The following is a 12,864-nucleotide window of genomic DNA, read 5'->3' on the forward strand; positions in this document are numbered from 1 at the left end:
AGCACTTATCCAAACTCTCAGGTTCCTTCAAACTTTAAAAGGTGATCACCATGCAGCTAGGATTTCAAAAGGCCAATGTGTTGGGTTTACGTGTGTGTCTACGTAATTGCATTGGGCCTAACAGCACAGCCGTGGGGGCAAGTCCTTTGAAGTTGGTTGAAATTATGACAAGCATGTGGGCACTTCACGTAAATGAACTAGTACTGACCAATCTTTTTTCAAAGAACGGAAACGATATCGGTTCCGTTTCTTTGATGTCATTTTGCGGCATTTATTGAGCAGGTAACATAAAGGTTGTGAACAAAGTAAAATCATGTAGAGCGTCTGCTACCTCAAAAGCCAGCCGTAGTCTGCATAGCAAATTCATATAGCCCTGAGGCGCGACTGATGACAGATTGGCTGCAGGTGGGCAGGAATCGCCTTTCTGGGGTGATAGCACACCCACAAAACCAAACTCCCTGCATGCGTTGTCCCCAAGACCCATGCTGTGAACCTTTATGGAGGCCGATGGCCACATCTTTTCCCACCGAGCTAGGGGACAGAAACATTCTGGAACTGGATTGTAGTGAAGGCTGCACAGCTGTATTAGTTTACCACGGGGCTCTGGGCAGGGCTCAGGAGAACGCGGTGGTACAGAAGCCATCTCAGTAAAGTGGATACATTAAAAGCAGAATGGCCACAGAGATATTCTTTCACCAGAGCTGGAAGCAAGGGCGACTCCGTGTCCTATGAAGTGAGGGCCCTGGGCGCTCCGACTCCCTCTCACACAGCCGGGGCCTTCCTTGGCCCCTTGTGTTCCCTCTGCCAACTTCTGCAGTGAACTCGGAGCTGGGAAGGGAACCGTTGTTGGGGGAGGGGAGGTGGTGTCTCCTGTCGCAGGTCAGCACAGGCCCAGCCCAGCCCAACCCAAAGGGGCCCCTTGCCTGTTCCCTGGCTTCTGGGCAGGGGAGTAAGTGTGGCTGAGCCCCTGAGCTGCCTAGGGAGAAGCTTGCGGCCTCCCCCTAGTGCTGGGGGAGTTCCTTAGGCACCATCCACGGCCTGCCTTCTGCCCCTCTCTGAGGTTTATGAAGGCATCGAGCACAGTGTGATTTTGAGCAAGTGAAATGAATGAAGCTCTAGCTGGACCTGAGGGAGGGGTGTGCTTTTGCGGTTGACGGGGAGGATGAGGAAGATGAGGAGCTGAAGGCCCACGCAGCTCTCATTTCTTGCCTCATTCTCCTCAGTCTGTGGCCCCTGCATGGACTCCAGCTCACAGGCTCCTGGAGAGCGGGTTCACCCCATGTGGGGCCTGACAAGCACACGACCCTCTTATCTGATGCCAAGTGGCAAGAAGGGACGCTGGGATGCACAGCTGCAGGGAAGTGTCCTGTGAATGGAGGAGGCCAGTGTGGTCTGGCCACTGCGCCTGCACTCGATGGCAGTGGGTACAGGTGGCAGAGAGCGTTGGCAGGCAAGTGTCAGGCAGATTGGAGACTATACGGTGGGTGGTCCAGGCTCCGGGGTGAGGGTGGGCTTTCCTGCTGCACAGAGGAAGCTGGGGGAGGATGGGCCTCTCCTGCTCCAGGGGCTCAGGAGACCCTGGGCCTGGGAGTCCATCTAAGGCAACTGGGCCTGTATCGCCCTTTCTTTCACTTGCAACTCCTGCTGCTTTGGGGAGACCTGGAGGGGTGCATCTCTACAGAGAGAATGGACAGAGGGAGGAGAGGGAAGGACACCAGAAATGAGAGCCCCCCCCCGCCCCCCCACCGTCTGCAGCCTGGGCCAAGTCACGGCCGCAGAGGTCAGCCAGAAGCCCCAGCCTGTTCCTGGTCACTGGATGTGCTGAACTGCCTCTCCACTTTCTTTTGGTCCTTGATCTTGAGCCCAATGTCCACCCTCTTCTCAAAGAAGTTCACCAGCACGGACTCCGTCAGGACAGAGGCCAGGATCTGCTCAAAGGAGATGCACCAGTCGGCGTCAACGGTGCCCTCACAGCGGGCAGCTGCCACGTGACTGCTGACCTCCCCGCCCACCAGCACCGTGTCGTCCAGGAGGTCTTCACACTGCAGGGAGCCCGTGCTGACCACCGAGTAGGAGGACATGGACATGTCATCTTTGGTTTCGTCATCAGACAGAAGCTGGGAAGGCGAGCCCTGGCCCTCGCCGCTGCCCCCTTCGCCCACCACCTGGCTCTCCTGGGGCCCTTTCCCAAGGTGGGTGTCTCCGCCGGCTTTGGCCTGCGGGTCCTCAGCAGCCGGGGGCTGAGGCTCCCAGGCTGGGTCCTGATGAGGCTCAGATGCTGGGGACTCCTCTGGGGTGGTCCGGCTGTGGTCCTCGCCACAGGCACTGTCCCTGAGCTTCCTGCTGGCCCGGATGGAAAACTTCTTCCCAACCTCCCCGATGCGGAGGAGGAGGCTGGCCACCGTGGCGATGGCGTGGTACAAGTCTTGCTCCATGGGATCTTCGCTGAACATGTTGTACAGCGTCTTGCACAGCTCAATGAACTGCTCCTGTGTAGGGGCACAACCGAGAGAAGAGGGGCCTGGTGAAGGGCGGGGCAGGCGCACCCCTGCCCGCCACGCGGACGGTGCTGCCGCTCCAACCAGTCCTGTCCTGCTGCCCCCACAAACCTGGACCTGGTTCTTCCCATCTCACGGGGCAGGAAAGTGAGGCCCAGAGTGGGAAAGTAAATCGACCAGTGTCACCTAGCCCTTCAAAGGACTGTCTTAAAATGGCAAGCAAGCTTGGGAAAGGAATGTGGGGACAGTGAAGTCCTCGCAGTGTCAGGGGCTCTGAGTCTGTGTGACAATTCCTTAGAAGGGGACAGAGAATGACCACAGTGCCCAGCATTTTCTCTCAAGAGGTGGGGAAGCAGGAGAGCAGGCAGACCCTCGTGTGCCGTGTTCATGGAAACCACCTCTCCTTGGCGTCTTTCCATCAGGGAGCACACATGATGGCGCACACATGGAGCACACATGATGCCCGGCCGGAAAGGAAAAGGAAGCTCTGGGCCGGGGCTGACACAGAGAAGCCTGGCACCACAGGACACATGTCCCCCGACCTCCCTCTGGCGCGGGTGGCTGTCTCAGACTGGTTAGGAAGAGGCTGGGAAGCGGCACTGAGGCTCCAAGGGCGATGGGGACAGTTGGAAGCAGACTGTGTTGACGGTTACAGGACACGCCATGGAGTCCTGATGTGGCAAATGCTTTGTCATACATCCCCAGCCTTTCTCTCTGCACCTTGAGCTGCACTGAATCCTCTCAGGCCTTTTGTGTTTGCAGTCAGAAGCAACTTTAGCTTTGCTGCCCGTCAGGGAGGCTCTCTGGAGGGCCGGAGCATAGCCTGGGCGGGAGTGGGGAGTTCCCTCTGTACAGATGTGCAGGCAGCAGGGTCCTGGCCTGCGGTTAACTGCCTGCAGTCCAAGTCCAGGGTCTGCCGTGTCCAGGGTCTGCCATTTCTGGTAGCGACACCTGGGCAGACAATGAACCTGAGTCTGGAACCAGTGAATGGGCAGCCGCCCTCCCTGGTTGTGCAGGGGCTCTCGGGCCGGAGTCGGGCTATGAACGAACTGGTGAACCGATGTTCCCAGGGCTTCTCTAGGCCTTGGGCGTGGGTTTAAGCCAAGCTTGTAACCATGGAGACACCACCTGTACCTTACCCTGTACTTAGCCACCGTCAGTCATGCTCACATCACAGCTGATGGACGGATGGCCTTGGTCCTGCGGGTCATGGGGTTGGGAAGAAGGTCTCCCCTGCAGGAAGGGGCTGGGAGTGGGTGTCCGGTCCCAGGCGGAGCCTACCTGGTTCATCTTGGGAAGGTCCTTGAGGGTCTCCTTCTGCGCCTCCTTCTCCTTGGCCCACAGGCGGAGGTAGTGCCGGCAGTCCTGGGGGCTGGTTCCCTTCTCCTCTGGGGGGTGAGAAGAGAAAGGTTAATCTGGGTCCCTAGAGGGGTCAAGAGGGTGGGGGTAGCGGGGGAGAGGTGGGCCTCGCTGCTCTCAGGTAGGGCGGGACCTCACATGTGATAGTCTCCAGCATTGGGAGGATGGTGTTGAAAAAACACCCAGAAGACCCTTGGGCTCCCGAGTTTCACTGATGAAGATGGTGCCCTCCCTAACGTGGTTGTAGGACCACTCAGAAGCATGGAGGGGGTACGGCCTGGATGGGATGATGCTGGCCGAACGTCAACGATGGAGGGAGTGTGGCCACCACCCCTCTTGTGATGACACATGGGGGCTGATGGAGAGCTGCACCTGGGGGGGCAGCTGCTGTGCTGGGCCAGCCTGCTCGCGCCCTGGAGGCACTCCCAGGCAGCCAGAGGCAGGGTGCCATCTCCCCAGGGAAGGTGGTTCTGCAGGCACCTCTGCTCTCAGGGGCCCTCGTACTGCTCGCTGCCACAGCAAGGCCTGTACCTCCTTTTTCCTGGGCGTCCTCTTGCTCTACTTGCAGGAGTGCTTCTGGAACACCGGAAAAAGAAGAACAAACGAACACCCCTCTTGCACATTGGGCCCACGGTCTCGACACAGGGCTCGGTGACGCGGCCAGTCCTCCGGCCATGCCGCGGTTCCTGTCATGAATGTAACCCCCGCCCCTAAGGCTCCCATCTAACTCTTCAAGTTGTTCTTGCCAAGTTCATCCCAGACAGACAGTTCTTTAAAAAAGCATCCTGCTCACGGCAGATAATTTTTCTTATTAATTAAGCTACACTTCTGTTTGATTTTTAAGAAGACTTTTGGGGATATTTTTGATTTCAGGTTTAGGGATGACTTCAGGGCAATAGTTTTGGGGTTTCAACTAGCCTCCCCGGCTGCAGGCAGTCTGGAAGCGGCCATGTCTTCACCTGACTGCACTCAACGCAGCCCCTGTCCCTGCCCCACTTCCTCCTCTTTTTAGCCGGAGCCAAGGCTGACGACTGGGGTTTTGTGGCTTGGTTTTGTTCTTCCTGTCTGCCTTGGTCTGGATGCTCCACTGAAAACCTGCCTACCATGGGTGACCCTGCTGGGCAGTATGGACAAGAACCAGTGGTTTCTGTGGGTGACCCTGCTGGCGTCGGAAGTGCCTACCATTGTTTACTTGAAATCAAGGTCCTCCAACTTAATATTCAAACTCCAGCAAGCCTTTGGGATGACCTACAGGGTGGCTCCGGATGAACATCCTGACACATGCTACTTGACTTTTCCCTGTTGGGTCAGTTATGGACAGCTGGGACCCGACTTGCCTAACACAGCACCAGCTTCATTGTGAAAACCCTCGGGCCCAGAATGTGCCCCACCCCCCACCCCCCCACTCCCTGGCAACAAATGCTCCCAGCGAGCTTGCAGTGGGGCACTGGGTTTGAATAGATTACCGGGCTTGTCTGTTTGCCATGCTGCAAGCACAGTGTTCTACGCCCCCCGCAGGGATGTGACATCAATATAAGCTGTGCACCGGGCTGAGCGCTGCCCCTCACCCATGCCCCATCTCACTGTCCCTGCTCATTAACTGCCCCCATCAGACACCAAGGCAGGGGGACAGCCAGGTTCCTGGTTCTGCTCATGGTGATGCCCCAGAGGCTCTACGGGAAGCCCAGCCAGGGACCTCCCTCCTGACTGCCCGGGGACTGACCTTGCGCCTCCCAGGGCAGGAAAAGCTCCGGATCTGAGGTCTGAGGAGAGGCTGGAGGGAGGCCAGCGGGAGAGAGGAGGGTGTGGGGGGAAGACCGAGGTCCAGGGAGGCAGAGACACGGAGACAGGAATGAGAACACAGAGGAACCAGCCACCTCGGGGTGGGGGTACCCCAGGAGAAGTCTCTGTGGGAGTGGGGGTACCCCAAGAGAAGACATCAGGAAGGGTGGTGGTCCCGTGGAAGAGACACGTCATAGGGAATGGAGTTCCCCTGGGAGGGGGCCCTGGAAGAGAAGCTGCCCTTGCCCTGCGGCCCCTCCTCATGCAGGGCCCAGCCAGGCAGGCTGGTGCCTTGAGGGTGGGGTGGCTCAGGGTGGGCTGGGCAAGTGGGCTCACCTTCTGAGGTGCTGTCCTCTGTGAAATAGCGGGCGGCCTCCAGGGCTGACTCGGCCTCCTCTGGGCTCAGAGCTGTGCATGGATAGGAAGGTGGTGGGGGGTGACACGACGGGACAGGAGATTGGCTAGAAGCCACTTCTAAACAAGCGCCCCCGGCCAGTCCTGCTGCAGGCTTCGCCTGGCCCACGGCTCAGACCCGCTCATGACAGCAAGCACGCCACGCGCACAGCAAGGACTGGTCTTGGCTGTGCGAAGACGTTCTCAGTTTCTTTCTTTCTTTTTTTTTAATCGCCCTTCCCCTCCAGGCCCCGGCCCCACCTCCCTGCCCCCGCGACGTTCTCAGTTTCACGTGACTTTTGAAGCAGCTGGGTGAGGGCAGGCAGCAGAGTTAGTTTCTCCTGCCCAGCGGGAATCTGGTTCCCATGCCCTGGGATCTTTTTGGCTCCATGATGTGCTCTCCCATGTTACACCACCCGCACCGTGCCCCGCCCCTGGGCCGCTGTGATGCCTAGGTGCAGGAAACAGCTAGTGCACCATCTCGGGGTGGGGGTTGGGGAGACAGCCCAGGGTGGCCTCTGTGTAGCCCTGGCTCATTCCTGGGCACAGCCACACCCAGAGGCAGGCTCTTCCCCTCGGGCCTCGGCATGGCCCTGCCGACCTGGTTTGAGATGACCCATCAGGCGGGGAGAGGGGGGATTGGTGTCCCGAGACCCCAGTTGGTGGTGTCTTGCTCTGGCAGCACCAGGGTCCTGAGAGCTATCAAAATGGACTTGACTGGGCCTATCCCTGACCCATGAGGGCCGTCTGTGGGGTGCACACCAGACACAGACACTCTACATGCGAGGGGTCCCAGCCACCGTGCAAGGTCACACCAAACTCAGTGGGTCACGGCGCTGGTGAGGAACTCAGGTGGCCCCAGGAGGCCGGGCGACAGGCAGTCCCTCTCACCACACTGAGCCCATGTCCTCTTGTAGGAAAGGGACAAGCCGTCCGTGGAGGGCTCTCGAATGCTGCCTGTGCGAATCCTAGCACTCCGCACCCCACAGGAACCCACAGAGCAGGCTTTTGCGCATCTCTGGCTTTCCCACTGTGGGCTTGGACTTGACTGTCAGTGGCCCCGAGGCCAGTCTCTGCAGGGTCCCAGCCGGGCCAGGGCCTGCTTAGGGAAGCCAGAGTGGCGGGTTTCTCAGGTTACCCCACAGCCTGGGAATGCACAGAAATCCTTTAGAAACTTAAGACAGAGCTCGGGGCCGTGGCTCTGCATGCGAATCCCTACCTGACGGCTTTTCACCTGGGCCGCCCAGTTTTCCATCTGGGACCCGTGTCAGTGGCAGAGAGCCCAGCACCATCCCTCCTGCCACCCAAGGACATCCAGACGAGGGGCCCCTCCTCCAAGTTTCTTCCCAGCCATTCCCCTGGCTTTAGGGGGTCTCTGTCCTCTGCAGATGACCCCCATCAGGCCCAGGGGCCTCTACCATATCCCAAGAGTCCAGAGTGTTGCCTCAGGCCCACTTGTCCCCCAGAGATGGGTGCAGAAGTCCAGGCAAGCAAGAGGCCTGCCCTGGGCAGTAGGGGGGAGGCGCTCACCTGGAGGCAGGTGCAGCTTGTAGAGTACTTTGAGCTTCTCAGTCAGGTCCCCGTGGTACATCCCACCTGCGGAGAGTCCACAGGAGGGTCCATGTGAGGGTTCTAGCCATGCTCGGGGTACCACCTTCTGGTGGGGAGCCACTACACAGTCAGCCACCTGCCCCCCACCCCCTGCTGTGTCCTACTGTCCTGTGCGCCCTTCCACAAAACTCAGCCCTCCTCTGAGCCTGCAGCTGTGTCCCCAGAAGGTACCCTCATCACAGAGGAGGGCTCAAGGCTGCCCTCCACTGCTGCAGAGGAGCTTCCTGGGGAAGGGCAGGGAGGAGGGTCTGTGTGCCGAGCACTCACTCATGCCTGTCACGAACTCCTTGAAGTTGATGAGCAAGTCTCTGTTCTCATCCAGGTGCCGGAACATGCGCCCCGCCAGCACGGGGGTGTGTGAGCCGCAGGCCCAGGGAGTCAGGCTGGCGAAGAGCTCCTGGAACTGGCTGGCATCGATACGGTACTGCTCTAGGTAGGGCAGGCTGGGGTCCCGACGGATGGCAGAGGTGTGGTTGCCCCCCCAGTACTGACTCGCCATGTGCTTGGTCTGCAGGGACACAGTCCAGTGAGTGGCCTGGCCCTCTGCTCAGGTGGTTAGAACAGCTGGGTTGGCCAGGGGTTGTGTCCAGCCCTCCTCTGTTTCCCCCCAAGAGCCCCGGGATGGGGGTGGGGTGCACTGGGGCAGAACCTCTCATGGAGGTACCATCAGCCCCACTTTTACAGCCATGGGAGCTGACAGAGCACTCGGCAGCCCATACAGTGGGCCACAGCAGCCACGGCTACAACAGGCCATAGCTGTGGTGGTCACTGGCCACGGTCACAAGCACAGTGGGCCAAACTGCTGTGGTGTCACACCACCTTGCCTGGAACCCATGAAACGAACCGGAGGAACAAAGGGAAGTGAAAGAGAGCAGAAAGGCAGGGTGGTGACTGTGGCTTTTGCCCCCTTGGCCCCCTTTCCTCTTCTGCAGTTTACAGCACCCTGAATACTCTTGGGAACCCTCCTGCCCCACCCTCAGACTGTGGGTGGATAGGGGCACTCCACACTGGCCCCACCCTTGGGGATGGGTGGGCGGGGGACACTTGACGTGAAGATGATTGACAGAACACTTGAGCACCTGGATCCAGCCATGCCTGAGGCTGTCCAATTCTAGACTTTTCAGTTAGATGAGCCAATCTGGTTTCTCTACCATGTAACCTGACTTGCCTTTATTTTCTGTTCCCTGCTACAGTGTCCTGGCTGAACTGCAGGAACAACTAAATTCTGCCTGGTGAGGTTTGTGGCCAGTGCACTTGAACATGCATTTGAGTGGACTTTTCTGGCAGAAGGCCGTTATGCTAAGGCTGCAATTAGGGGACCATGTAGGGCAGTGAGCCTCGCGGCCTGGGATGGGGAGGGGTGGTGACGTGGTGGCTGTCACCTTGAACACCACGTACAGGTCCTCCAGCTCTTCAATAGAGAAGCCGATGTCCCCTGGTATAGCTCGGACCTAGGAGGAACGAGAGGAGGCTGCGATGATGGATTCTCAAGTTCCAGCTACGTGAAAACGAGACCTTCTTCGAGACAATCCCCCTCTGTATGCGGAGACGCCGACTACCCTTTCAGCGTCTCGGGCAAGACAGACTAACAGGGTGGTCCGGGGGCCGGCCTCCATGCCCTCCCCAAGTCTCGCTCCCTGAGCTCTTCCTTGGGGTGGGCACACAGGTGGCTGGTCACCCTCTCTCCTGGGTGCCCCACCGAGACAAGGAATGAAGAGCGGCCACTTAGCTTCTGCTGCATGGATCCCTGGAAAGACCCTGAGATGCAGTCTATGGTGTTCTAGAATGCTCCAGATAATTCCTTTTTCATTTAGTTAAAGCCCGAGACCTCACAGATCTTGCCTGAGGAGAAGGGCTGGGAATACACAGACAAAGTTTGGCTTGAGGGGGCAGGTGGGGCAGTCTGTCAACAGCACAAGGTGGCAGATGCCTGGCAAAAGGACCGTCCCCAGAGATGACTTGACCCCTTCCAGGGACAAAGCGCACAGGATGGGACAACAGGAATGTATGAGGCCGGGCTGGGAGGGCACAGCCCATGAGCAGTGGGGCATTTGAGGCGCTGTCCTGCAGACTAACCTGTGTGCAGAAGAATGGTGGGCCCTCTCGCACTACCCCATACCCGTGTGCACCCTCGGGGAGTCCAGCCACGCACCGAATCTTAAATGCAGGCCAGAAACAGGTCCCCATGGGAAGTTCTGCAGCCCACCCTGCCCAGACCCGCCTGCAATGGAGGACCAGAGCCACGTGCGTACCACGCTCCGCTTGGCAGTGTCCTCCAAGGACTGGATCACTTTCAGCCGCTGTTTAAACCGCATCTGTTCAATGTCGTCCGCCCGCAGGCTGCTGAATTTCTACAGGCCAGGGGGGACTCAGTGAGTCAGGGTGTTAATATGGTACCCGCCTTCACTGCCCCGCTGAGCCCTGGCCAACCGGGCCCAGGAGTGCTGACCTCATATGACCTTTTCAGCAGCTCGAAGATGTCCACTTCCTCCGGAGGGTCGTCCCCACTGGTCAGTAAGGCATGGAGGTGAGGGATGGGAGGGGACACGCTCTGCTTGTTGATCACATTATCCAGGTATCTGCAGGGTGATGGGACAGCTGCAGGCCCAGGGCCGGCCCTGATCTGCACGCTGACCCCCATGGAACAAGCATGCAGACAACAGGGCGGGAGAAGTGGGCCCAGGAGAGGGGAGAGTGTGTTCTGGCAAGGCAGGGTCTCCCCACCATGGCCCACTCTGGAGCGCCCGGGGCCTGGGCAGAGAAGCCCCACATGACACATGAGCACTGACTCTGAAGAAGTAAGGGCACCTCTCTGGCCATCTGAGAAGACCAGCTGGTCAAAGGTGGTCCCAGCTGGAGAGATGGCACATTCCCACCCTCAGGCAGAGGCCAAGCCTGGGGAGGGAGGAACAGGAGCCAGGGAGAGATGACCTCTTGCCCTGCAGAGCCACTGCCCACCCACCAGGGAGAACCAGGCAGCACAGGAAGGCCCTGACAGACAAAGACAGTGGGGGAGGGCCTGGTGGGGCAGCCTCTGTGAGTCACAGCCTCCTAGTGTCCAGTAATCAGGTGCCCCATACACTGAGTGGCCGCTTCCCCCACTCAGGAGAGCCAGATCTGTCTTGTATGAGTAGCCGGAGGCTGGCCACCAGCTGAGTGTCGGTATCAGTGTGGGCAGAGCTTGACCAGAGCCCAGAGCAGGGAGGTGACATCCCTGAAGGTCACTTGGGCTGGCTCTGCAGGGACAGTATGATGTTCAGGGATAGGTAGGGCTGTGCTGCCACAGAGCGTGGGGACCAGTGGGCTGGGAGGGGTTGGAGGAGGCCAGGCTGGGGAACTCAGGCAGTCCTTTCCCACCGAGACTCATGAAACAGGGTGAGGTGAGTGCTTGGGGAAGGAGATCATGGTCTGAGTGATGGGGTATGGGATGCAGAAGCAGAGGCCTGAGCTGCAGGGGGCTGGCTGGGTGCTACTGTGTGCACAGGTGCACAAGCCCAGCGTGTGCACGCAGCACTGCCGTTGAGCTGGGGAAGCACAAGCAGGGCTGCACTCAGACCTCAGGGCCTGCAAGCCTACTGTCCCGCCCACCCACGGGGCCACCTTGTTTGGGCCTCAGCTCCCAGTTATACTCTCTGACAGCGCCCCTGATGACACATCTAGGTGGTGGCCCACCCACTGCACCCTACCTCCTGTTCTGCTGTAGCTGGCCCAGCCCTGATCTCTCTCCTGACCAGGGAGTGGCCTGGGACACGGTGGCCAGGCCACTGGGGGGAATGGGTGCTAGCACCCATGGGACTGAGTGTGGCAGCTCGCTGGCGGGAGGGAGGTGAGTGGGGAGGCGGTCACCTGCCCAGGACGGTCATGGCCTCGCCCTCATCGCTGCAGCCCAGCAGCTGCCCCATGTTGGCATCCAGGATGGCCAAGGCCACCTGCAGGACCACCTTGATGCCCTCGTAGAAGAAGCAGTCGACGATGACCACGGCACTCTCGAAGGGCATCACGCTCAGAAAGAGGGTCAGGAACCACGAGAGCGAGATGCTGGAGATCACCCCCAGGTCCTGCATCTTCTCCGAGAGCTGCGGCAGGAAGTCCCTCGTGAGCTCCTCAAAGATACCTTGGTCTACCAGCGCACCTGGGGCCAGCAGGGAGGAGCTGGAGTGAGCGCCAGGCCCCCATCCCGCCAGCCCTTGTGAAACCCCCACTGCCCAGCTGCAACCTACCCTGACCCTGGCTGCAAGGGATGGGGGTGGGGAGAAAGATGGCAGGAGAATGCCTGTGAGCATTCTTTCTTTAACAATGACCTTGGTGGTTCCTGTGTGCCCTGTTCTAATGTCTATGAGACAGGGTGAGGCGCTGAGGGACTTCCTGGGTTTGGGACTGAGCTCTGTTCCACGCCCCAAAGGGTTTGTTGAAATCCTATAAGCCTATGCGCATGACCGTGTTTGGGGGAATAGAGATTTTCTTTGCAGATGTTCTAAGTTGGGTTGATATGAGGTCCCCTGGAGTGGAGTGGGTTCTATCCCCTTCTGTAGGGTGTTTTATAAGTGGGGAGGAGAGACACAGAGTCACACAGAGGGAAGGTAGCCCTGTGAGGCTCATCTTCAAACCAAGGACGGCCTGGGACACCAGAGGGCTACCAGAAGTTGGAAGACAAGGAAAGAGCTCCCCCTAGAGTCAACAGGGAGTGATGAGCATGGCCCTAGCGATGCCTTGAATGTGGACTTCGGCCTGCAGAACTGTGAGACCACTGTGTTTGCGTTCTTTAAAGCTACCCACGGTGGTATCTTGTTGCGGCAGTCCTAGAAAACTAAGGCAGTATGGGAAGGACAGCTTAGAATAAGAGACGGACCTTCACCTGTGATCGGACCCCTGGGGGTGTGGTGGTTACACACTGGGCTGCTAACTGCAAGGTCAGCTGCTTCTGAGGGAGGAAGATGAGGCTTTCTACCCCCATGAAGAGGCAGTCTTCGAAAGCTAGTGGCAGTTCTACTTGGTCCTCGAGGGCCACCACGGGTTGGACTCGATGGCAGTGAGCTCCTAAGTGCTGAAGCTGGATACTAAGTACACAGGGGCTTATTATACTCTCTACTTGGGTATGTTGAACGTTTTCTGTAATGAAATGCTCTAGAAGTGAGGCAGCATCTAAAGTGGACTCAAGAGTTTCTCCTGCTCCCGAGGAAAGAAGAGTGACAAAATTGAGAGACTAACTGTGCAAACAGTC

General features: G+C 58.7%; 1 protein-coding gene across 2 annotated transcripts in view; it reads right to left on the reverse strand.

The window, feature by feature from the left end:
- Positions 1-1,741: 1,741 nt before the first annotated feature.
- Positions 1,742-12,864, reverse strand: part of TBC1D9B (TBC1 domain family member 9B) — a 34,629-nt gene continuing 23,506 nt past the window's right edge. The window contains exons 11-21 of one of the 2 annotated variants that reach the window (XM_004696848.2): positions 11,490-11,775; positions 10,093-10,222; positions 9,896-9,994; positions 9,026-9,094; positions 7,911-8,151; positions 7,563-7,628; positions 5,976-6,047; positions 5,581-5,631; positions 4,389-4,433; positions 3,780-3,886; positions 1,742-2,489 (exon numbers count right to left, since the gene is read on the reverse strand). In XM_004696848.2, coding sequence (XP_004696905.1) covers positions 1,782-2,489; positions 3,780-3,886; positions 4,389-4,433; positions 5,581-5,631; positions 5,976-6,047; positions 7,563-7,628; positions 7,911-8,151; positions 9,026-9,094; positions 9,896-9,994; positions 10,093-10,222; positions 11,490-11,775 — 1,874 coding nt within the window. In that variant the 3' untranslated portion in view covers positions 1,742-1,781. The remainder of the gene's footprint in view (positions 2,490-3,779; positions 3,887-4,388; positions 4,434-5,580; positions 5,632-5,975; positions 6,048-7,562; positions 7,629-7,910; positions 8,152-9,025; positions 9,095-9,895; positions 9,995-10,092; positions 10,223-11,489; positions 11,776-12,864) is intronic. The other variant, XM_004696849.2, reaches the window with a different exon arrangement.

This window comes from Echinops telfairi, unplaced genomic scaffold (genome assembly GCF_000313985.2).
Source record: "Echinops telfairi isolate 266 unplaced genomic scaffold, ASM31398v2 ScPeMD7_7469;HRSCAF=8507_0, whole genome shotgun sequence".
In the NCBI taxonomy this organism is placed as follows: domain Eukaryota; kingdom Metazoa; phylum Chordata; class Mammalia; order Afrosoricida; family Tenrecidae; genus Echinops; species Echinops telfairi.